Source organism: Solanum verrucosum, unplaced genomic scaffold (genome assembly GCF_900185275.1).
Source record: "Solanum verrucosum unplaced genomic scaffold, falcon-dt-bn FXZP01000149.1, whole genome shotgun sequence".
Taxonomy (NCBI): Eukaryota; Viridiplantae; Streptophyta; class Magnoliopsida; order Solanales; family Solanaceae; genus Solanum; species Solanum verrucosum.
The window spans coordinates 790215-813885 of record NW_026020295.1 but is presented as its reverse complement, the minus strand read 5'-3'; the positions used below and the strand labels follow the sequence as shown (position 1 = coordinate 813885).

General features: G+C 32.0%; 4 protein-coding genes across 5 annotated transcripts; 1 reads left to right on the top strand and 3 right to left on the bottom strand.

Moving 5' to 3' along the window:
• Positions 1–351: 351 nt before the first annotated feature.
• LOC125834743 (protein NRT1/ PTR FAMILY 6.3-like) lies at positions 352–4622 on the bottom strand. The gene is made up of 5 exons (XM_049513890.1): positions 4377–4622; positions 3623–3800; positions 3421–3460; positions 2116–2687; positions 352–1243 (listed from the first exon to the last, which is right to left on the bottom strand). Exons 1-5 carry the CDS (start codon positions 4492–4494, stop codon positions 379–381), a joined length of 1773 nt encoding a protein of 590 aa, XP_049369847.1. The 5' UTR covers positions 4495–4622; the 3' UTR covers positions 352–378.
• An 8995-nt stretch (positions 4623–13617) lies between these two features.
• On the bottom strand, positions 13618–16333 carry LOC125834739 (L-lactate dehydrogenase B-like). The gene is made up of 2 exons (XM_049513888.1): positions 15634–16333; positions 13618–14149 (listed from the first exon to the last, which is right to left on the bottom strand). The coding sequence occupies exons 1-2, from the start codon at positions 16231–16233 to the stop codon at positions 13706–13708; spliced, it is 1044 nt and encodes a 347-aa protein (XP_049369845.1). The 5' UTR covers positions 16234–16333; the 3' UTR covers positions 13618–13705.
• A 1147-nt stretch (positions 16334–17480) lies between these two features.
• Positions 17481–20893, top strand: LOC125834670 (uncharacterized). 2 transcript variants are annotated; one of them, XM_049513807.1, is made up of 5 exons: positions 17481–17828; positions 18851–18928; positions 19020–19104; positions 19835–19923; positions 20559–20893. In XM_049513807.1, exons 1-5 carry the CDS (start codon positions 17538–17540, stop codon positions 20700–20702), a joined length of 687 nt encoding a protein of 228 aa, XP_049369764.1. In that variant the 5' UTR covers positions 17481–17537; the 3' UTR covers positions 20703–20893. The 2 variants fall into 2 exon arrangements, with proteins under 2 accessions (XP_049369764.1, XP_049369765.1); XM_049513808.1 differs by having other exon boundaries at positions 17752–17817; positions 20559–20770.
• Positions 20894–21032: 139 nt separating this feature from the next.
• On the bottom strand, positions 21033–23546 carry LOC125834669 (autophagy-related protein 8f-like). The gene is made up of 5 exons (XM_049513806.1): positions 23465–23546; positions 23313–23368; positions 22533–22585; positions 21919–22037; positions 21033–21346 (listed from the first exon to the last, which is right to left on the bottom strand). The coding sequence occupies exons 1-5, from the start codon at positions 23529–23531 to the stop codon at positions 21243–21245; spliced, it is 399 nt and encodes a 132-aa protein (XP_049369763.1). The 5' UTR covers positions 23532–23546; the 3' UTR covers positions 21033–21242.
• Positions 23547–23671: the final 125 nt, after the last annotated feature.

Here is a 23671-nt window from a genome sequence, read left to right as displayed (position 1 = left end):
CGAAGATAATACAAAATAAAAAGATTTCATAAATCATGAAATTCATGTATTGCATTGCATTACATTATTATGATATACAGTAAGAAGAAAAGAAAACACCGGAAAAGAGCTCTATAATTTTTCATTACCTAAGCTCTTTTCCATCTTTTGTACATATACAACAAGGTTGTTATATTACATAACTCTCCCAATAAAGAGTTATTCAAGCTCAATCAAAGAAAACCAAAAGTTAATTATAAAGTCCAAAAAAGGAGGGGAAAAAAGTGTCTTTTTTTGTTGTTGTTGGTGTTGATGGATCCACTACTAGAAAAACGCGAAAGCAAACTTCCAACATGAAATTTACATTTTTCTAGTAGTGATAGAGTGTGATCCTCTATTTTAGTGACAAACTGGTCCAGAGTCCTCGAGTTCAATTCCCATTTCTGCAAGCCTCTTCTCCTTGTACACGTACGTTTTCGACGTATACAAGAAAACCATCAAGTTCAACACACTCAATATTGCCAATAGCCAGTAGAAATCATGTAACTTCCCTTGGTTCAAATTATCAGCTATCCATGGATGTGTTGTCCCAGTCACCATATGTACAATTGTAACCAAAATTGAACTAAAGAAAAACCCTAATGCAAGGGTACTTAAAAATAGGCCAGTACTCATAGTTTTCATACCTTTTGGACATTCTCTTAAGAAAAAATCCAATTGGCCAATGTATGTAAAAGCTTCACCTGCCCCAATAACTAAAAATTGTGGAATTAGCCAAAATACACTTAATGGAATTGTGGCATTTGGGTCATTTGTAAGCCCATTTAAGTGGGCAGCATTTAATCTTTTAACCTCAGTTAAGGCAGATGCAATCATGGCTATAATTGAAAGGATTAACCCTATGAAAATTCTTTGCAATGGGGTGAGTCCATGGCGTTTGTTAGCGAAACGTCGACAAATCGGAACGATGACTCGATCATAGAAAATTACGGTCAAGAGGATGGATCCAACGAAGAACGCGGTGAGCGAGGCGGGCGGGATTTCAAATGATTTACCGATGTGACGATCCATAGTGGTTGCTTGTGAAACAGAAAATGTGGTCATTTGTGCATAGGTAGTCCAAAACATAATTGTTGTGGCCCAAGTTGGTAACATTCTGAATAACAATTTTACTTCTTCAACATCTGTTAATGTTGACACTTTCCACTTGTTCACAACATTACTTTCAAGACCATCTTCCTTAATGGCTGCCTTGTCCAAGAATCTGCATAATAAAAACAGAATCTGATTCACGATTTACTTTTTCTAGATGATATATACAAATTATACATGATTATACACATATGATGTGCAAATTTTCTTTTGGTTTTCTATGTAGTACTTGTACTGAAGCTCGCCTAATCTGAATTCGAAGATTCATATAAATTCTAAGGACCGGACATGTAATGTATATTTACACAATCAGATCAAGTAACTGGTGAGGTAACTCTATTTATGACATTGATTCATAATCTAAAATAAATAGAAAACAACATGCTAAAATATATTTACTGTCTAAAAAATCTTAATATATAGGGCATTAAAAATTAAAAGAAAATAAAGTTGGAGTGGCTCTACATGTTGTATAAATAATAAAATAATAGTAAGTCAAATATCAAAGTATCTCACAATATTTAATAGGCTTTTTATTTCAAAATAGAATTAATTATAGGCATTTGATTGATGAAATGTTGATTAATTTGGTTAATGGTAGCTATCAAAGATTGGCCAACTCTATATATTGGAGTCTAGGGATAAGTTCACAGCTTGGCACCAACTTTTTTTTTTTTTAATATTATGCAAAATAATGCAAGTGACTAAGTCAATATTTCAATAAAAAACTTCTCATTTGTGGTTTATATTAGACTGTCAAATTAATAATCTAACATATTATAGTAGATTTTATCTCTTATTTTAATTTATATTAATAACTAGTTTCCCATATTAAGTGTAGTTAGTAATAAATCATATACATTGACAGCGTGAATAACATTTACATACATAGTCAAGCTAAAATAAAATATGTTTTAAGAGAGACATTCGTTAGAAATTCACGTTTTTTCAGTAGTGAAGAATGAGAGAAATTAAAGAACTCACCGGTATTCCTTGCTATGAGGCAATTTTTGCTTTCTTTTTTTGTGTCCTTCACCAAAAACATTGTCATCAATTTCATAAAGAAGTGATGAATCTGATGGCAATTCCATATGCCTATTTCTCCAAGCAGCCACAAATACTGATGCAATTTGTGTTAATGGACTTCCAACAAGTTTTTTAAACCTATATTTTCTTGTACCAAATAAAAATAATACAAGTGCAATAACAATTGCACATGCACAAATTCCATAACCCCATTCCCTTCCCAAATTATCTTGTACATAAACCAATATTGTAACTGCACCTAGTGAACCAACATTTATGAAGAAAAAGAACCAATCAAAGAATTTTATCATTTGTCCTTTTTCCTTTTCGTTCGAATCGTCGAATTGGTCGGTCCCAAATCCCGAGACACTTGATTTTAGACCGCCCGTACCGAGGGCGGTCATGTATAGCGCAATGTATAGGACCATGAGTTGTTTGCCGTTAGCCGGGATGCATGATGAGCTACCTTGTTCACATTTTGGTGGTCGCAAACTTGGGATTATGGTCGAAATGGTCAAGATTGTGACACCCTATTCATCATAACAAATGAAAATTCTTCTCGTTAGAATTTAGCTTATGTATACTGATAATACAAAAGTAGTTTATATTATCAAGTCAACTAATAGTAAATACATATAGCTAATCAACAACAATATATCCAGTGATCTCACATGTGGGGTTTGAGAAAAGTGAGATGTACACAAGTTTTAATTATTACACACCATCTATCCATCTCTATTACTATAACAAGTTAAAATATTGAATAAAATGTTATGTAATATATATATATATATATATATATATAAGTTTTATCTTTTAACTTAATATTATTTGAATTTAACTTATATGCACTGATAGTTTAAAGAATGACCGTTGACCTAGCTAATGAAAGAAATGGTCTTCCTCTTCTTCCTCCTCCCTCCTCTTTCCTCTTAGTCCAATCATCATTAATCTTCTTCATATACATGTTCGATTTTCCTCTTCACAACAAATTAATTAAACCAAATTGTCATTTAAAATTTTTCTAATTTTCACTTTCTCCAATTTCCTCTTCACAACAATTATAATATGACTAGTTTTTTTTTTTGAATGAAATTAAATCAATTTCGAGATTCCTCATCACATACTTCCACATAGTGAGAAGAATTAAAATTTTCGATTTGATGACCAAAGAAAGTCTTTTTTGATGACTATGTTAAGTCCAATGTGATAATAACACTCAAAAATATGAATGAAATGATTTATTTTTTTTTGGACACTTACTATTGCTTGAACTGTGGCAAATATTCCAATTGTTAGATACCTGCATTAATAAAAATAAATAAATAAGAATTTTAAGTAATTCAACGCGATGACGGTGAAAAAAGTTATTCATAAAATCATATCTCTCATAAAAGATAATTATAAAATCTGACACGTCAGTACATGATAAGTAACATGCTATAACACGTTAATAAATACAAACCTTCCAAGGAAAGTGTCAGCAATGAAGCCACCAAGCAAAGTGAGCATGAAAGAAGTTCCAAGAAAATTGGTGACATTGTTGGCTGCAGTAGCATTGCCTAAATGCATAGTTCCAGTCAAATAAGTCACCAAGTTTACAGCAATACCAAGTGTGGTTAGCCTCTCCACAGCTTCAACACCTATAAGGCAAAATATCCAAGAATGAAGAGTGATATATAGATTCAAAATTAAGAAGTTGTGTATTTTGAATTGAAAGATAAGACGTCAGATTTGTCTTGTAAACAAGCATAATTACTAAAACACATATAGGAGCACCATTTCTTGTGTATCCATATAAGACTCGATCGAGTAGGCAAGTTAAGGTCCTACGAGTTAAGTACCTACCCAGAGTACTCTCCAAAAGAAAAAAAAGAGACACCCATCAAGTTCGATTCTTCTAAGTTGGGTTTGATAAATTAAATATGATCCAAAAATATCATGTTTACACAGAAGACCACCCCTGAATAATCCCACCATTAAACATGATGATTTTATATAGGAACATTTTTTCTTGTAGGCGATTCAACGTACTATGAGGTAGGTAGGTACTTGCTAGCTACTCAAGAGTACCATCTCAAAAGAAAGAAAGAAGACATATCTATCAAATCCGATACTTCTTAGTTGGATTGTTGAACTGACTTGACCAGAAATGTTATGCTTACACACCAGACAGCTCGAAAAAACGAAAGAGAGAGAGAGAAAAAGCAAAACCACACCTAAAATCATTGCTCCACTTGCCCAACCACCAGAGGAGGACCTAAGAGATGGCCTCCCTTTGTAATCCCAAGCATCAGGGAGAGCTTTTGCATCATTTTGTGTCTCAGGAAGTGACATTTTTGCAAATATTCTACTATTTACTTTTTAGCCACAAAATTGGACCCAATGAGCAATGAGAATTATAAAAATGGAAGGTGTATTTTTTTTGTTGGGAGCTAAAAGAAGATTGATGATACAAAGGCCATGGTGTAGATTCAATGATTCCATTACCCTTTTATAGACATTGGCCATGGGACAACTCAATTGATATTTTTGCCACTTTTTTAATACATTGAAATTTTATATTCAACATGGTCCACTTTCAATGGTAGTAGCAACTCCCCCAGGATTGTCATTCCTTTTTGCCTCCCCCCCCTCGCTTTTTTTTGGTTGGATGAGAAATTGTCTCTAAAAAGAAAATTATTGATAGTAACTTACACATGAATAATTTAGCATTTTAAGGTACTTGGAGTTTAAAAACTTTACCTTTCCTAGTACTTTTTAAAAGTAATATTTGTATGAAATAAACTCTGGGAACATGAGCTAGATCATATTGTCAGACTCAAGTCTAAATACAAAAGAGGACTGTGGTAAGTTGACATCAAGAGTTATACTTGTATTTGTTTGAAATAAATTTATTTAGCTAGATGTTGGTGAGAATCAATATTGTCGATTGAAACTTATTTAGGAATATTGAGGTGTAGCTGCTGCGATTTATTGAAGTATTTGACCATCACATGCAAAAGGTTTTTAAAAGAGATCTAACACTTTTATTTACTTAAAATTATTTTATGTCGTAACACACCCTCTCACGTGTATACGCGAGCCTACTATTTTTTCATATGTCAAACACGTGAATCTTTTATTTCTTTATTTTTTTTGCTTTTTGGATGTTCATGAATTTAAATTCAGAATCTTTTGTTTGTTGCAACATACGATTATACATAAATGCGTAATCAACTCATCTTAAAAATTAAGCTATCGCAAATATATATCAATTGGATTTACTTTTTTTTTAACAAAAAGATGCATATATATCCCAAAGATCTTGTACACTCATATAAGAATCTTGTGAGTAAATGTAGCCTTCAAGAATGGGTCATGACTCATGTGTATCAATATTAGAACATGCAATGTAATCTTCATATACAGAAATAGTGACTTTCTGGCATGGAACTATGATTTTTTGTTGCTAGCCATTAAATGATTTAAAGTAGTTGTGTGGAATTTATTGAATGAAAAAACTAAACCATCTAATCATTCTATGGTAGGGATTCACTCAAAATATGGAACTATTAGAGGATATTCTTTGAAAATAATTTTATAATTTAGTAACTAAAAATAAGTCTTAGTAAAGTTTTTAGATGAAATAATTACAATTTATATTACAACATATAAGGTTCTAATTAATTTGCATCTCATCGTCATGTGTTTGTCTCTCGAAAGAAAATCAAGTATGGTATGTGAAGGTATTTGACTGGAACAAAATTCTAAGAGAGAAAAAAAAGTCTTTTGATAGAATCATACTATCTGTTTTACAGATGTTATTGTATATTTATTTATGTGGTTATAAAATCATACTATTATGATTGAAAAAAAAATTAAAATATGAAAATTAAGTTATTTTAAAATTTAATTAAATTTCATTTCAAATACACCCTGAATAATTAATACAACATTTATTGTATTTAATTTCCAACCAATTTCCTCTGATAGAATTTTCAAGGTCCTTCATCCACCAGCACTCTTCTTTTTCTTTAAAACAGATGGCAACAAGCACAACAATTAACATGTTACACATGTTTTTTTTTATTCTTTGTGATTATCCATCTATAATTAATCTCATTGTCATACAATTAATCTTAAAATGTATCCTTAAGCATAATTTTTTTTTAAAAAGAAATTCTTAAAAAAAGTGTCACATACATAAGAAAATATATTACATAAATACCTCTGTTAAAAAAATTTAAGGTGTTATTTTTTGAAATCTTCTTAATGAGATTACTGACTCGTGCTATTAATTTCAAGGATCAAAACTCATTTTCCTGACCATTTCTTGTTTATAATATAATATGCTTTTACTTTATTATACATTTTTCTTCAATAAAAAATAATTTCAAGTAAATAAAATTGTGAATCTTCACACAAACAACCAATTAGATTTATTGTTAATTTATTTTAGTCTATAAATATGAATTACACATAATTACATATTACGGACTGTTTTTAGTACAAAGGATTTGTTTGTGAAGACATTATTATATACAGTATACTATCATGAATTGTACGAATAAATTTTCGACCACATAATTTGTGGCTCTTAATGAAAATAATAAATCAATCTTAGGTGTTGACTTACCAAATCCAACGTTCACAAAATAAAGAAATAAAAGGAGTTCGAAATTAATATCTTCATATCTAACTTTGTACGTATATAAATACTAATATGTCAATATAAGCATTATTCTTAATTAGAAATTTCAGATGTACCTTTATTAGTAAATACTATATTCTTTGATGTGAATTTTTTTTACATAAAACTAAATTTAATCAAAATTTAATAGATACCTAATGAATAAGAGTTGCCTCATGACTTGATGAAAATGTGTTTGCTGTCGAAATTCTTTTACGGTGCATGGAAAATGTACTTTAATTTGATGGTTCAAGCTTCATCAAAATAGAGTTTAAGGTCATTTTTCTTATCACACTCCTTCATCTTATCTAAATATAGTCACACAAAAAGTTTTTGAATTTCGAATTTTTAATTTATCAGACCAAAATCATAAACTTATATTATATAGCTTAATGAAAATCCACAAAAAACGATTGGGAAAATTATATGTATCAATTGTCATTTAGCTAATAAATCCGTGGTCGGTTCGAACGGATTATCGATCGTTCATAATAGATTCATCCACCCATGACAAGTATTAATCAAAATCATACTATATAATAAAAACGATAGATCTGTCTAGTCATCACTATACAAATTATACATGTGTCAACACATATATATTAAAATAATTAGTAAATAGTACTATCGAAGTGGACTTGTTAAAAAAATAAAAATTAGTAAATAATTTTCTTCCCATTCTTTCACGAGGTCCAAGAGCCAGTCACAAATGAATTTAAAAATTATCATACAATTTTGAAAAAATAATTTCTTGATTGGAAAGTCCACTCCAATAATGTTGGTTTCTTGATTTTATTACTAATAGAAAAATGATTTTTATATATAATTGAAGAGAGAGACGATTTAGATACAAGAACTTGCCCACGTCTAATAACAAGTTATAATTATAATTATAATTAGCTAGCTGATGGATAAGGGTTATCAAAAAAAAAAAAAAAACTTAAAATGTTTTCTTTGACTAATTTATGCAAATATTCCCTTTTTAAGTTTACCTAAATTTTTGAAAGAAAAAGTTTATGTCACACAACAAATTAAGGTTTTATATTTACTCAAAATTATGGTTGTAGTTTAAAATAGTTGTACATAATATAGCGATAGTTTGAAATTTTTATAGCAGATATGCTTGAATATACTTGTTATTCAGACGGATATAATTAGAAAGAGATGTTATATACACATGGATAAACTCATTAAGTGCACAAATACAATGTATTTCGTTGTTGTTATGCACACATAAATATAATGCATTCCGTTATAAAGATATTGTATATACGCGTGAATACACTTATTAGACATACATAAACAATATATTTCAGTACGTTCTGTAACCAAAATAATGCTACATATACTAATTAAGTAGAATTTCAAATAGTCATGCAAATATATTCGTATAACATCTACAAAATTTTAATCTGACATTAAGATTTTTAGGTTGTTAAAAAAAGATATCTAAACCATAGTTTAAAAGTTAATAAAATACAAGAAAAAAAACACCCAGAAAGTGTGTCATTTAGTAAATTAAATAATTATTTTTTTATTTTAAAAAGGGATAACAAGAGAATTTTTTAACTTTTTTTTTAGGTTATCCCATATATAATATAACTACTTGGCTCTAAGTTTGTGATAGCTTATAATTAATGATTCCAATTAGGATGGCGTAAGCTTAATTTTAATTATCAATGAATCAAGTAATTAGAGGACTTAATTTAAACTAATTTTCATGGAGGGCCGTTAATTATTTTTTTATATGTTTAACTTTTTCGACTTTTAAGAATCTTCAATGGACATCTTATGTTTGGCCACTTGTCTTAAAATTAAGATGTCATCGATAATTAATTAGGTGCTTAATTATCATTAATCTTTTCCCCTTAAAATGGCTTATGGCTAAATAGTCAAATTTTATAATTATAAATAATAGAATAAACAAGCGACAAGAATCCTCTTTACATTAATTAATGTTTCAAATAATTAATCCAACCAAAAAAAAAAAACGTCATATATCTTCTGTTCTTCTTTATCTTTCTTTTTTTCTAAGAAAAATCATTAACGACATTATAGGATTATATTTTTTCATTTAAAGTTAAAATTATTCGAAATGTAATATCTTTTGTCCATTGTTTTATTCTCGCCTTTCGTCAGGTAATAACTCAATAATGTCTTCCATCAAATAAATAACTCAAAAATACCTTTTTACGAACAATCCATCTAACATAAGAACAAAAAATCAATTATATTAAAGCTCGATAAATTTATATTTGTATCGTATAAGGTCATTGATCGAAAGCCAAATGATTAAAGAATAATTTGTTACTTAGGTATCAAGAAATTGAGACTCGGAAAATTGTTTATGGCCTTTATCCATTTGATAAGCTGAAGGGGCACCAACAATAATATTTTTTATAATGTTTATATTATTTTAATAAATCAATGTTTGATGTTCATTTGACATAATATATCTGTAAATATGATATTGTAATAATAATATAATAACCCTTGATTCTTGTCTGTCACCACGTCATTCAAGTTGCAACCCCTGAGGGTTTTAGAATTAATGTCTGATTCAATTTAAAAAAATGATTAAATATTTTAACACAATTTTTTTATTTCCGATTGGTGTAGCATATTTGATTAGAAGCTCGATTAATTCAAATTTTGTATTAAGAGTTTATTTTGAGAGTAAAATTAACTCTATAAAAAAAAATTGGATACGTAAATAAGGACATATCACATGGTTTTATACTGATCAATTTTAACCTAAAAAATCACTTGAATACCATTGTTATCAATATAACTTTAAATCACATTTGACGATAGTTATAGAATAAACAGACAAAAATTACAATATTCAAACGATTTCTATTACGCTTTAATTTTAACTTTAACACTTTCGTTTGTCACTATTTTACTTTTGTTGTAAGACCACCAACGCCTCAAACAATTGTGACCTCACCTTAGCCGCCACAATATTTTTTATATAAATAATTTAAAGTTAATTATTGTGTACCTAGGTTTGTTTTAGAACTCAAGTTGATTAATCAAACGTTTAAAATCGAGCAACAAATTCAATTCCAAAAACAAAAAATAAATCAAGATTCAAGATGTATGAGCTCAAATAATTTATCGGTTGAACTAATTGAACTCAAAACCATAGTTTGTATCATAACTATACGTATTTATGCTAATAATTTTTTGTTGTATGGGTTAAGTTTGTGAATTTTAGATCGAAAAGTGAAGCATATAACATTTCACAGTAACATTTTACGTCCAAATTAATATCACCTTACAAAATAAAATGTTCATTCTTATCATTTATAAAGAGATTGCACATTAGCTTATGGAACTCAATAGAGTTAATCATTTGAAATTAATATTTTTGAGGCAAAGTATTGTTCTTTTCTTATATAAATTGAAGGAAACATTAAAAGTATGAGAAACGAGTCTCGACGTGTCTTGACGTAATTGATAAAATTGATGTTATGTGATCAGGATTGTCAAAAGTTAGAGTTGTGGAAATAGCCTCTCCAGAAATGTTGAGTAAGATTGTGTACAATAGACATATGTGGTCTGAACTTTCCTTGAATCTGATGCATAACGAGAGTTTAGTGCATTGACAGTAAAAAATTAGAGTGTGAAAACAGCCTCTCACAGAAATATTGAGTAAGATTGTGTATAATATTTAAAGTTCGATGAGTTCAATATTAAAGAATTTCAAAAGAAATCATTTTATTTATCAATAATTAACATTGCCCACCTTTGATCTTGGTATGACATTAGTTGGTAATCTAATAATACAGGTTCGAGTTTCCTCTTCTCAATTTCAATTTCATTCAACAATTTAAGCTATTGTCTTATTCAAATGTTATTTTCCTTCTTTTATTTTTCTAGTAATTCATTTTCGAATTTCCTCTTCACAATTCATAGTTTCTTTTGTAATATATAAAATTAATTAATGCCAAAGTCCATTTCCCCCTTCTCAAATGGCAAAAAATTGTTTTTTTTTTCTTCATTATATTGCTCGTGATCCATCTTCCTCTTCTCAAGAGGAAATATTCCCCTTTATAGTGACAAGAAAATTAATTTAAATTATATTGAAATGGTAAAATAATTACATGTTGTTAATAAAAAAAATTATAAACTAATTTTCTTATGTGCATTATAATGGCATCATGCATGGCATGCATATTTGTAAATTAAATAATTATTTGTAACGAGTAATTGGTATTTACATTGAATCATATTAACTTAATAATGATCAAATGGTTTAATGAAGTATAAATGTATAATTAATTTAACTCAATAGATCATAATTATGTACAACAAGAAACATAAATGCAATTCGTCGAACTAATGTTTTATTTTTAGATAAATAAATTTTAAGAAAAATCAAATCTAATTTTCATATTTATGTACAACAAGCAACATAAATGTCATATCATCGAATCAATGTTTCTATCAGTGATAAGTAGGCCTCCATTTTTAATCAGAGTTTTTGGATTGAAGCCTGTAATCACCTTCGATATGGAGATCGGAGTTTTACCTCTCAAAGTGAAATTTCCTGTGACGAATTCAAATTAGTTGAACTCCAACATGGATACCATATACTGGACGGGAAACCAACAATTTTTTTTTTCTAAAATACAATAATAGTATAGGATAAAACTACATCAATCAACTTCAAATCCTGACCCTTTATATAAGAGATGAACGGTCAGATTTCCTTTTGAAAACCTCAAAAATGTTGAAAGCTAATGCCCAACTGCCCAAGATATATAGTTCTCTTTAAATCATTTGACATTGGCAATACATTATTCCGATTAATTTATATTCGTGTTAGCCGTTATGTAGAGGTTCATTTAAAAAGAAATATTCTTTTACCAAAAGTTATTTTCATTTTGAGAATTCAAACCCAAATATTTAAATAAAGGTAGAAGAATCACATTCATTCCCTCATTTTTTTGTGATATTCGTTGTTCAAGATATTTGAGTTTGAGGAATGACAAAGGTAACGTTTAGGATGTGAGTTCAACAAACTAATAACTTTGACTTAAAATTTATAAAATTTAAATTCTAAGTTCAAGAATGATAATCGTGGTGAGTTATGATCCATGCAACATAAAAATTGAATAAAAGAAATGGAGAGTTCATGACTTTAAAGATTTTCTATCAATGCATGTATGCATTAACTCACTATGGGGCACTATTTTTTGTGTCATTTCATTTTCCTCAATTACTAGTCATATAATTGCATTCTAGACTTTGTAAAATTATCTAAAATTAATTAAGAAAATCAATCAACTTCAACTGGCCCTTAACTTTTGCTTGAATTAATAAGAGTAATAAAATTTGAAAGAGCGGGGCTAAGTTAACAGGGCCAAGTGGCATATCCATAAACAATATTTATGCTCGTGTCTCCTCCTTGTACCAGTTAATGTTGGGCCAACATTTGATTATTAATACCATGAAGTTTCATTGTTCCATACAGCTTCGAGGTTCTCATCGATCAATTCAAAAAATTTCTATCATTGAGTTTGCTTATACATTATCATTGACTAATGAGTACGGTGTGGATAATTTTTTTTAATGATACCACAACAATGTATTTATACTCTTATAGTATCACTGACTAACTAATAGGGTGAACAAAAAACCTTCATAATACCACAACAATATATAATATCAGTTAAGTGAAATTATCAGTCTTACTGATACCACAACATTATATATAGACTGATTTAATATTAGTTAAGCGAAATTACCAGTTTTAATGATACCACAACAGTGTGGATATATATATATATATATATATATATATACTGATTTAGTATCAGTTAAGCGAATTATTAGTTGGGGCATTTTTTGTAATTGTTTAGTGAGGTATCAGTGTAAGGGATATATGTTTGTAATTAATTTGCATTTATGAAGTATTTGCTTAGTTTCCCCAAATATGATATGCAGGTTCAATGGACTTATGTCCTTGTTATGAACGTAGCAGCCCATTTATTTTGCCTGTCCTTTATGGCTTAGGTTACCTTTCTGGGTCCAATGGCCCATTTGGAACTCGTAATAATGGGCCTTGAATTCTTAGGGACATTTTGCACAAATGGCCTTTATGTCGAATTTTTTGTATTTAGTTCTCATCATTTGTTCTTGTATTGTGTATATAAATCTTTCATTAAGAGCATGATTTTTTCTTGAGTGATATATTACTCCCTCGTCTCAATTTATGTGGCATACTTCGTCGAAGGGGAATGCCACATTTCTATATTTAAAATTTCGTACAAGTGCAAGTTTAAGTGTCATTTTACATGCTCACGGCAGAACCATAAATAAATAAATAGAATAGTTGACGGGTGCTGGAATTGGCCCAAAAAGGCCTAAACTACCAACAACAATAACATACTCAATGTAATTCCACAAACGAGGTCTGGAAAGAGTGATGTATACACAGACTTCATTCCTACCTTGTGAAGGCACAAAGATTGGAATCCAATAGAACCTCAGGTAAAAGGGCCAAAACTGCCCTAAGTAAGAAAATACAAACAAATTTACACATGAAACTCCATTTTTACAAGAGCTGGCATCAAATTTTACATTTACTGTATGTTCCAAAATTAGTACAACACAGCACAAGTAAGCAGCCATCATGCCAAGGACCAACTGATGCAACACAAGTCATCTCATTTTTTTTCCTCCTAAGAAAACATCTTGCAATAAAAGAAAATTCAAATACATTAGATGGTAAAACAACAATACTACTAGGTAGTGGTAACAAAGGGAAGCTATGTCGCTCGAATTCTCCAAAACTGCATTACTTTTGAAAGATCCAACACGCATCCAATGACATTTTTGAAGGGGAAGTTATTAACTTTAACCAAGTTAAATTCCCAACTGGTTTTGCACTTCTAAGATAGTCTCAGCAGAGTTCCTAAGTTGCTGAATTTCCTCATCAGTAAGATGCACATTAGTCACACCTAAAACTCCACTTCTACCAAGCTGTGCAGGCAAGCTCAAGAAAACATCACCGCCATCAATACCATAGAACCCCTTCACAAGGATTGAGACGGGGTGAATCCTTCTCTGATCTCGAATAATTGAAAAAGCCAAGTTAGCCACAGAGTATCCGATTGCCCACGATGTGTAGCCTTTGAGATTGATCACTTCATATGCACTCTGCACAACTTGTTTATGGATTTTTTCCAATGTATCCTTCTCAAACGCAATTTGTTGCCTCTCCAGAAAGCTAAGAACCGGAATCCCTCCAACGCTAATACTAGACCACAGTGCCACAGAGCTGTCACCATGCTCACCTACAATGTATGCCTAGTATACACAAAAGTTCATTTTTCATTATATTGAAATATTTCCTGTATACCAAAAAGTAGAGAATCCTCTACGAATGATAAACAATCTTTTAAGTTCAATACAAACATATTATAAGCCATTAAAAACTAATGATCAGACAGCAGAAAATAGAGTTGAATACCAGTATATAGCTCAAATATACCCAATAAGTCGCAATCAAGTACTGAGGATTAGGGCTGATTACTGGACGGATAATTATGCTTAACAGTTTGGTTTATTGGATATCGATTTTTAAATATACTAATCCCCTAGCCTAAGTTATTGGTTGGTTTGATATTGGGTTAGTAATTAATGGACGGTTATCAGACTGTGTATTGGCTCAACCATTTCATGCTACCTTCTTTCACTTTCACTCACCAACATATTGATCTTCAATCAAACATAACAATTTTTTTTAAATCTACTTAAGCTGGTAATTTTGTAATTATAAATCATAGTGAGAAATATATGATAGTTTAAATTTTGAGGGTGGGTGCCCATAATCATTCTTTTAACAAATATATTTATGATAAAAATGTAATTAAAATAATTCTCAACGGTTTAGCCAGTAAAAAAATTGAGTAATTCGCTCCCGCACCGATAAACCGTTAACTATGAAATTTAATCTATTTATCATTCATTAACCCAATACCAATTAGCCAATTTTGCGATTGGCTAATCTGTATGGTTCGATTTTGAACCACCCTAATTTCAGGATAATGATGTCAAATGTTAGTAACTGTTACGGTTACGGTTCCTCTTCAATATGCAAATTAAACAAGTAAAATAGAATTTTTTTTACTTCCCCTTTTTGAAATTAGCTTAAGAAGAAAAAAACAAACTTGGTGACACAATTTGTATGAATACTGTCTATGTCTATGGTTAGGAACAACACTTCAAATGCTAAGGGACCAACATCATAATGACAAATTGAATCCTGTTCTGTCCCCACTGAACTTTAAACTGCTTTTGAAGGGTTTATCGGAAACAGTTGCTCTACCCGACAAAAATAGAGGTAAGCTCTGCGAACATTTTAACATCTTCATACCTCACTAATGGGATTATACCGAGTATGTTGTTATTGTATGTACATATCTTTTTTATACGAAACAAATCAAATAACTTCATATTTGGTTATAAATTTTTCAAATTATACTTGAATTTTATGTTATATAAATGATGTATAGTTTCTGTTAATCTTAAATATATTGATTGTTTATATGATCACATTCAAAAGTGGACCCAAAGATCAGAAAGACAAAAGGGAAAAAAAGACACCCGATACACTAAGCTGCCACTATGCATGAGTCCAGAGAAGGGCCAAACCACAAGTGTGTCGTGTCTGTTTTATGCAACTTAACTTACATTCATTTCCACGGCTGAAACTCGCAACCTCAATAATCACATGGTATCAGTTATTCAAAAAGACAAATTTAAACGAAATACGAAAATGATGAACTCACCTGCACATCCTGGGCATTAACATCAAGGTGATCAGCAATCAAAAACCGAAACCTGGACGAATCCAAGTTCGTACCCGACCCGATAACCCGATTCACTGGGAACCCAGACAACTTCCAAGCAACATAGGTCAAAACATCCACCGGATTCGACACAATCAACAATATACACTCCGGCGAATACTTCACCAGCTCCGGCACAATACTTTTATACATCGCCAAATTCCTCTGCAACAAATTCAACCTGCTCTCCCCCGGGTTCTGCCTAGCACCCGCCGTGACAATACACAGATCCGACCCGGCCGTAACTGTATAGTCAACCGAAGCAACGATTTTAGTTCTCGGAAGGAACGCGGCGGCATGTTGGAGATCCAACATCTCGCCGCGTAATTTATCAGAATTTACGTCGACGAGTGCTAGCTCGTCGACGAGATCCTGAGTAAGGATTGTTTGGGCGATGGCCATCCCGACATTGCCGACGCCGATCACGGAGATCTTCGTGTGGTGGTTCGTCTGTGATGGCGGATCAGCGTTGGAGATTGATTTGAAGAAAACTTGGTTTAGGTCTAGACCATCAAGGCTTAATGGAGATGATGATGACATAGTTGATCAAAAAATGTGTTGTTGATTTTCTGTGAAACTGAAAATATGGAATTTTATTAGAGAGGTTGATGCGATTATGATAAGTATGGAGGAGATTGGGTAACACACTGACTTGGAAATGGGAATAAAGTGATGAAAAGTTGACAACATGGCATTTTTTGAATGGTCTTTGCAAGACTTCGGAAAAAATGATCACGCTCTTTTCAATCTTGTGGTCTTAAATATAAGTTATGTCAAATATATGAAAATGTTTTTAATTTTGTGATCTAAATATGCTAGATAGAAAGCTGAAATTAAAGTGTTGTTAAAAGAAAAAAAGGAAAGGGTCATTCTTTTAAAAAAAGACTAGAAAGAAAGTAAATCATTCTTTTTAAATGAATGGATTATCTGTTCTTGAGTATAATACATAAATATGTCGTTTAACTTGGATTCAACTAAAATCTATGGAAGAGTTTGTTACCTTTTACGAAGTATGGACTTTTCGTGAACGAATCGTAACTAGAGTCTTTTTCCAAATTTAGAAAAACCAGTTCGAAACATATATTATCTTTGAATATTTGTTACCTTTTGTAAATATGTCCATCAATACTTGGACGGATGAATAAAAATTAGCTTAGTGTGAAATGCTTGAGCAAAGACTATTTGTGAAGCAGCCTGACTCCTGTTTTTTCATACTGTAATTAGTTTATGCAGGCTAATTTCAAAGTATTTTCTTTATTTAGTATAACATAATATAAAAAAACGTCTATTCATGAGAATAATTCATGTTTTCTAAATAATTTTTGCGCTCATGTGAACAGAAACATGATTAGTAGTCAATTGCTTTTTAAGAAAAAGATATGTGTTATTCTAGACATGTCAATAATCTTTCGTGAATAAGCTAATCTAATATTTAAGGTATATGCAAGTTTAGCAAAGTTAAGCCTTATAATGAAGGAAGGTTGAACCTTGAACGTGAAAGGTAGAATTGAACCAATGTGCAAAACAATTGAATATGGCTTGCCTAGCTAGTGAAAATAACGAACTAAAGATTCGGAGAGATAAAAAACAAAAACTTGATAAGGAGAAAGTGGAACCAAGATACCACACTAAACTAGGCGTTACCTAGAGTCACACTACTCTTTCTTTTCAATTTTCTACTTGATGTCGGATATTCTAGAGCACACTACTCTTTCTTTTTGATTTTCTACCTGATGTCGGATATTCATATTGGAGCCATATTTCGGAGCAATAGTAATCGTAAAAACAGAAACATTTTCTAGTCCAATCGCCACAAGTACCAAAGGGTAAGAGTTGAGGGGGCAATGGAGTCATTAGCAGATTTGGAGCGAATCCAGACCCGAATCCTCCAACGAATAACAAACCTCGAGCTCTCTCTTCTTCCTACCTGCGATTCTCCTCTCTCCGCCGCCAGTACCGCCGTCGCCGACGACACCACCACCGAGGACCGCCTGTCCTCCATTCTCCTCGGGAATGGCGTCAGAGATTTCTGCTTCAAGCGCGTTGCCTCTGATTACTATGATTGGCCTCTCGAAGCTCGTCGTGATGTTCTCGGCGCTGCATCCATTCACCATCTCTGCAAAAGCATTGTTCTGGTACCTCCTATCTATCTTCATTTTCATGTCTTAATACAAGCATTTGGTATTAATTTCGCAATAGTATTAGGACTAATACAGTCCCTTAAATTAGTCAGTAAATTCTGATTGAGCATCTGAACAATTGATACGGTTTATCTATTGGACATTTTCTATTTGCTTTTAGGATGTTCTCAAGTATTCATTAGGTTAGGTAGATAAGTTAACCACTCAAGCAGTAAAACCTAAGGTCTATTTGAATTGAGGTTGATGTGCATAATTAAAGAAGATGACAGATTATATCTTAACTACCTAATAGACTCTTGATAGCATGCGAAAAGTTCAAATTGAAAGTGTCTAATAGGAACACTCTATCATGTGTTTAGATTCTCAATTTCAACAAGTCATAGTTCAAGCGTCTTAATGACATTAAACAAGTTTAAGAGGCTGTCGATGGTTAAGCCTTTACTTAACTTTTAGGAGAAAAGAAAAAGCTTAAAATCTCTCAGTGTGCAGAAGGACATATCATATCATCAAAACAAAATTAATAGATCATCTGTTTCAATTTATAACGGTGTTTGATTGGGCACAATGTTTAAGATATTCATTTCGACTTGTGTATATTAGTGGTAGAGGAAGAAAGCAGTAAAACAATAGTTTAAAAGTTAGCTTGTCGAAGAAAAATCACATCAAAGTTTAAGGCTTGAGTAATTTAATGGTTTTGCATTTTTGGGTAAGTTGGAAAAATGGTTATGAGAACAACCACAGTTATCTCAAACAAAATTTCATTGTACTTGTGCAATTCAATACATGAAATTCTCGTGTTGAAATTCTCAAACAAAATTTCATTGTACTTTTCCTTTGTTTTTTGTTGAATTCGAGTGTGTATGTGTGAGGGTACACTCTACCCTCCCCAAAACCCAACTTGTGGGAATTACTCTGGGTATGTTGTTGTTGTATGTGCTTTTAACTTTGAAATATCTCGGTGTCTCTTTAGAAGGGACTCTTTCCTATCTTAGTCAAATTTGTCTGCTCAAATGCAGGTAAATACTCAAGCCCCATCTAATATTACTGATTGTAGTGATCGTAACAATTCAAAGTACTATGTTGTAGTTGTACAGGTAACTAATATGCAACTTCAATTCTGTTTTGACGTCTAGAAATAGTATGTACTACTAATCTAACGTTCTTTGTTTACTATCATAATTGCAGTATACTGCTAGATTCAATGCTGAGACTGTGAAGAATTTCCTATACACACTCAACGATGGCAAGATACCCAAAAAGAAATTCAACAGTAAGTTCCTTCTCTAAACAGCAAATTCATTAGGTCTAGCAGTTAAAGTGATTGAATGAAAATTGAATTGGAAAATCTTAACCCTGTATGAAAATATCGAATTAGAAGTGTTAATTTGATCATACCAAAAAAAGACTTTGCAGAAGAGACCATATTAGTTGTGTAGGCTTTTGATGTATCAATCAAGGAATCAACAGTGCCTCAATCCAAATTAGTTGGGGTTGGCTATAGAAATCCTCTACATCCAATCCCCTCTACTCAGGTAATGTTTGATGTTTATACAAACAAAATCAATACCATAAATGAATCTGCATATGTAAATTGCATATTCAAAGTATGTGTTATGTTAAAGTGTAAAGAAGCAATCAATAACATATATGAGACACGCTTATTTGTATTGCATATGCTTGTTGATTGAAGTATATGTTTCAACTTTCCACATGACATATTTAAGACCACAAGATTAAAAAACATATTGATACATTCTACGTTTCTTTAGTTTCTAAAATTACAAGATTCAAAAGTCTTTTTTACTTTTTAAACTTTGTGCCAAGTCAAAACTAGACAAACAAATTTCAATGTAGAGAGTACTATATTTTTGGTTGTTGATGTTTTGTTAGAAACATGTACAGATATATGCTCCAAGTTTACAAGTTGTGCCAATATTTGGAGTCACATTATGTTGTACTCTTCATGTAGAATAATATTTGCTATTGTCTGCTTTTTGCAGTGAGACTTGCTCCCGAGGAGACATCAATCAAACTGACTGGTTTCGAACACAATGGAGTTACGTGTGTTGGCATGAAAACAGATATACCGGTATTCGCTCTCTGCTTTTTAGGAACGTTTGTTTAAAGGTTGCCTAGTGCCCCCCCCCCCCCCCCCTCCTTTTCATAGGTTAATATATAAAGTGTACCTAGGGAACTGTGGTTCAAAAAAATGTGGTGAAACTTGGTCAGAAGATCAATGTTCTCAGTGTTCTACTGAAACATTGTCAGCAACTAAAGAAAACGATTCTCATCGGTAGAAGCAAACCTATGAATTGAAAAGTGGATTTGCTGAGTTCATGTTCTCTTGATGATTTCTTTCAAAGTCATGATTCTACCATATAAACATTCGAAGTTTAATTCAAACATCTTTTTTTACCCCTTGAGCTTAAAAATGTTATTTACCCTACCAGTTTGTGTGCACCTCGACTATCTCTATGGGGTACCCGTTACTTCCCACCAACATAAGTATCAAGTCACACTTTCCACCAAGGCTTGGAGATGTACACCTAGTGTCTTTTGTCTCCGTTGGATTTGAATATAAGATGTCATCGCTCTCAACCACTTCATGACCACTAGGACACACTCTTGGGTGGGGCAAACACTTAGGCTCCTAACCATATTATGAAAATATTGTGGTACTAGTATTGTCACTGCAACTGCAACTCATACTACTAAATTTACCAGGTGATCTTGGATGAAGCAATTGCCAAACTCAACCCTGACTTCTTCTGGTTGGGAGGCGGTGAGATTGATCTTAAACTGGGGATGAGGACTTCAGAATTCATCAAGTTTGTTAAACCTTTTATCGTCAACTGCAGCGGTGCTTAAATTGACCCCATTCCTTGAAAAGCCAGTGCCAGTAGGAAACTCCTTAAAACCAGCAACTTGATTTTTTTTTTTAAGGTTTATCACATGATTGTATTTTCTTGATAGATAGGTTTCATTGGATTTGAGTTTTGAAATTGTATCGATATTAAATTTGTAATGCTATTGCTATTTTACCATTTCCTTGCTGGATTATCAAGATTTTTACACAAATGGTTAGTCTTAGTGCGACCTTGCGAAGAATGAATAAACTAACAACTCTTGGAGCAAAACCATATGATGCAGTATATACATGTAAGTTAAAGAAATTGTTCCAGAAAAATAACACCATTGTCAATGAGACTGAATTCAACTGTTTATTAAAATCACTTGCCAGAAGATTTTAATACTTGTTTTCTTGAACTATACATAGATATGAGCTATACACAACTTCTTATTATTTACAAAACCTATATAAGATGGAAACAGCAAGTGATTTTCATTGTCGATGGATGATGAAATTGAGAGCTTTAAGCAAATGATCCAATGTCAATACCATGAAAGCTACACTAAGTTAAGGTCCCCAAATGTGTTTTCTCCACTGTAGGTAACATAGAGGAAACCGTCTTCATCCTTCTTCTCGTCATAGATGGAAGACATGATTGCACCTGCAAAGCGCGAATCAGCTTTCCCAATTTAGACTAAAGAGGTTTGGATAATATTTTGTCTAAGTTGGGGAAAAGAGTATTTGAAGTTAAAGTCGAAAAATACTTTTGGAAGTTCAACGCTGATGATTCGTGAGCAAAAACTCATTATTTCAATTGAAATACTCTTCAGTCTTCAAAACGAAGTTTGAACATATAAAGTTTTTACCTAGAAAAGAAAAAGCAAAACTTTTTTTGGCAGTTCTTGAAGGCAAGATTCTTAATTTTCTTTCGAGGGAAATGCATGTCCAAACACAACTTCAAACTTCCAAATATCATTTTCAGTTTTAATTTCAAAAACTCTTCCTTTTTTTAAAAAAAAAAATCAACTAAATCTATGTCCAAACGCCTACTAAATATTTCACCAGTATCTCAAATGCTGAAGTTCAATACTTGCAATTGCTGAAATACTATTTATCTATGTTGCTCAGACTCTTCAAAAAATGCTGAGGGGTGCATATCGAAACCACCCAAACTAGTGCATGTTTAAAGGATTCAACACGGGTGCACTAATAATTTTGGAGATTAGCACTCACCTGTGGGTGGTAAGACATTGTCGACGAATATGAAAATTGCCTTTTCTGCACTCAATTTAATCCTTTTGCGAATGACATACACAAACTGCCCTACTGTCAAGTCAGCTGGGACAAGATACCTGCAATTTTGCCAATCGGGGAAACATGAATAATAAGGTTTTTTCCTAGTTACAAAACTAGATACCAAGATATTATGTATTAGTTTGGTGGTGAAGACAACAATAGTTAACAACACCATATCTAATTCCCACAAGTGAGGAGGGTGAACGTACACATACCTCACCCCTACCTTTGTGGGGATAGAGAGGTTGTTTCTGACAGACACTCGACTCTCGTGCCCAGATAGAGAATGGGCACGACTCCCCCTCTCCATCAAGAAAATATTTTTTTGGAAAATGATTTGAAAGAAATGGAAGAGTAAAAGCTATGATAAAAATATTAAAGAACCCTTGCCAAGGAGAAGGTAACTCAAGTTTCGGAAAACATCATTTGCCAAGGAGGAAGTGATTATATGCTCATGAAAATGGAATGTTCTAACAAACGAAATAGGAACACAAAGATTTACAGAAATCTTTAGATTGATTATAATGAGAAAAATATTGATGAGTGCTTACTTTTTCTTGTCAATGTTGGGAATATCACTCCTTTCAGCCTTTTCAACTATTACCTGCACATCATATAAACGTAGTCAACAGAAGCCGCGGAGAATATATGAGACTTCAGCCCACAAGATACTTGAAGAGAATAAATTACTAAAGCAGCAACACTTGAGCCAAATTGGCTAATCCACTAAACATGAGAAGCTAAATCCTGTTTTACTTAAGACAAAAAAATTACCAATGATGATCATGTATTTTGCAATGCATCGTATTTCTTAACAATGATGATCCTGTATTTTGCAATCATGTTTCTTAACAATGGTGATCGCGTATTTGCTCAATGTGTATTTACACCTTTCTGATTCAAAATGCAGTTTGGCATCAGCAAATGAGTGACCGGATTGCTGAGTTAGATTTCAATTTACTCCCTGATGCGACGTGCAAATGTTAACATTATTACCACCAGTATACCTATCTTATCTATGTTTATATCAGATAACGTTGAATAACACAGAGTTGCAAGCTATGTTGCTCGGACTCTTCAAAAATGTCACGGGATGCATGTCGGATCCTCCAAAAGTAGTGCATTTTCAGAGTACCAGACAGTGTAGCAACATTTTCGGAGATTCATAGCAACACAGATTGCCAATTTACTCGAACTCCATATAATTATGTACCAAGCATAAACAGCACATAAGTAATTACATTCAAATAGAACTAACCAAGTGACCAACAACCAAAAAAACAAAATTTGTATAATGCAACGAAAGTTTCCAATGAAAACTCAATTCTCACCGGAATCCTATCTGTGTATTTTTCCCTAATCCTAGAAGCTTCAGCGCGTCTCTTCTCTGCACAACGTACAAAACAACAGAGTCAAAAAACAATAATGACCCTAATCACAAAGCATTATGCAAAAATTCACAAAACAAAAGTTCAATACAAACCAAGATCATGTTCTTGCTTGAACGAACTCTTTGCCATATTTATATATATCTGCCTGAATTCAACCATCAAAAAAGCAAAACACTTTATCTAAGTAAAGCCGATTTCTTCAACAGTTCAAACAACAAAAAAAAAGAACAAAACACTACAACCTATATTTCCTTGCAAAACAACAATTAAAGATTACTACAACAACAACAATAACATAT

What these genes read in the sequence shown, in the direction of transcription:
- LOC125834669 (XM_049513806.1), bottom strand. Translation starts at nt 23,531, where the DNA reads ATGGTTGAATTCAGGCAGATATATATAAATATGGCAAAGAGTTCGTTC. An exon ending in CAAGCAAGAACATGATCTTG is followed by an intron (nt 23,369 to 23,464) that starts GTTTGTATTGAA and finishes TACGTTGTGCAG; the next exon opens with AGAAGAGACGCGCTGAAGCT. An exon ending in CCCAACATTGACAAGAAAAA is followed by an intron (nt 22,038 to 22,532) that starts GTAAGCACTCAT and finishes GCAAAATTGCAG; the next exon opens with GTATCTTGTCCCAGCTGACT.
- LOC125834739 (XM_049513888.1), bottom strand. Translation starts at nt 16,233, where the DNA reads ATGTCATCATCATCTCCATTAAGCCTTGATGGTCTAGACCTAAACCAA. An exon ending in TTAATGCCCAGGATGTGCAG is followed by an intron (nt 14,150 to 15,633) that starts GTGAGTTCATCA and finishes TGTGTATACTAG; the next exon opens with GCATACATTGTAGGTGAGCA.
- LOC125834743 (XM_049513890.1), bottom strand. Translation starts at nt 4,494, where the DNA reads ATGTCACTTCCTGAGACACAAAATGATGCAAAAGCTCTCCCTGATGCT. An exon ending in AAGTGGAGCAATGATTTTAG is followed by an intron (nt 3,801 to 4,376) that starts GTGTGGTTTTGC and finishes TTTGCCTTATAG; the next exon opens with GTGTTGAAGCTGTGGAGAGG. An exon ending in CCTCATAGCAAGGAATACCG is followed by an intron (nt 1,244 to 2,115) that starts GTGAGTTCTTTA and finishes TTTATTATGCAG; the next exon opens with ATTCTTGGACAAGGCAGCCA.
- LOC125834670 (XM_049513807.1), top strand. Translation starts at nt 17,538, where the DNA reads ATGGAGTCATTAGCAGATTTGGAGCGAATCCAGACCCGAATCCTCCAA. An exon ending in ACTATGTTGTAGTTGTACAG is followed by an intron (nt 18,929 to 19,019) that starts GTAACTAATATG and finishes TCATAATTGCAG; the next exon opens with TATACTGCTAGATTCAATGC. An exon ending in ACCCAAAAAGAAATTCAACA is followed by an intron (nt 19,105 to 19,834) that starts GTAAGTTCCTTC and finishes TGCTTTTTGCAG; the next exon opens with TGAGACTTGCTCCCGAGGAG.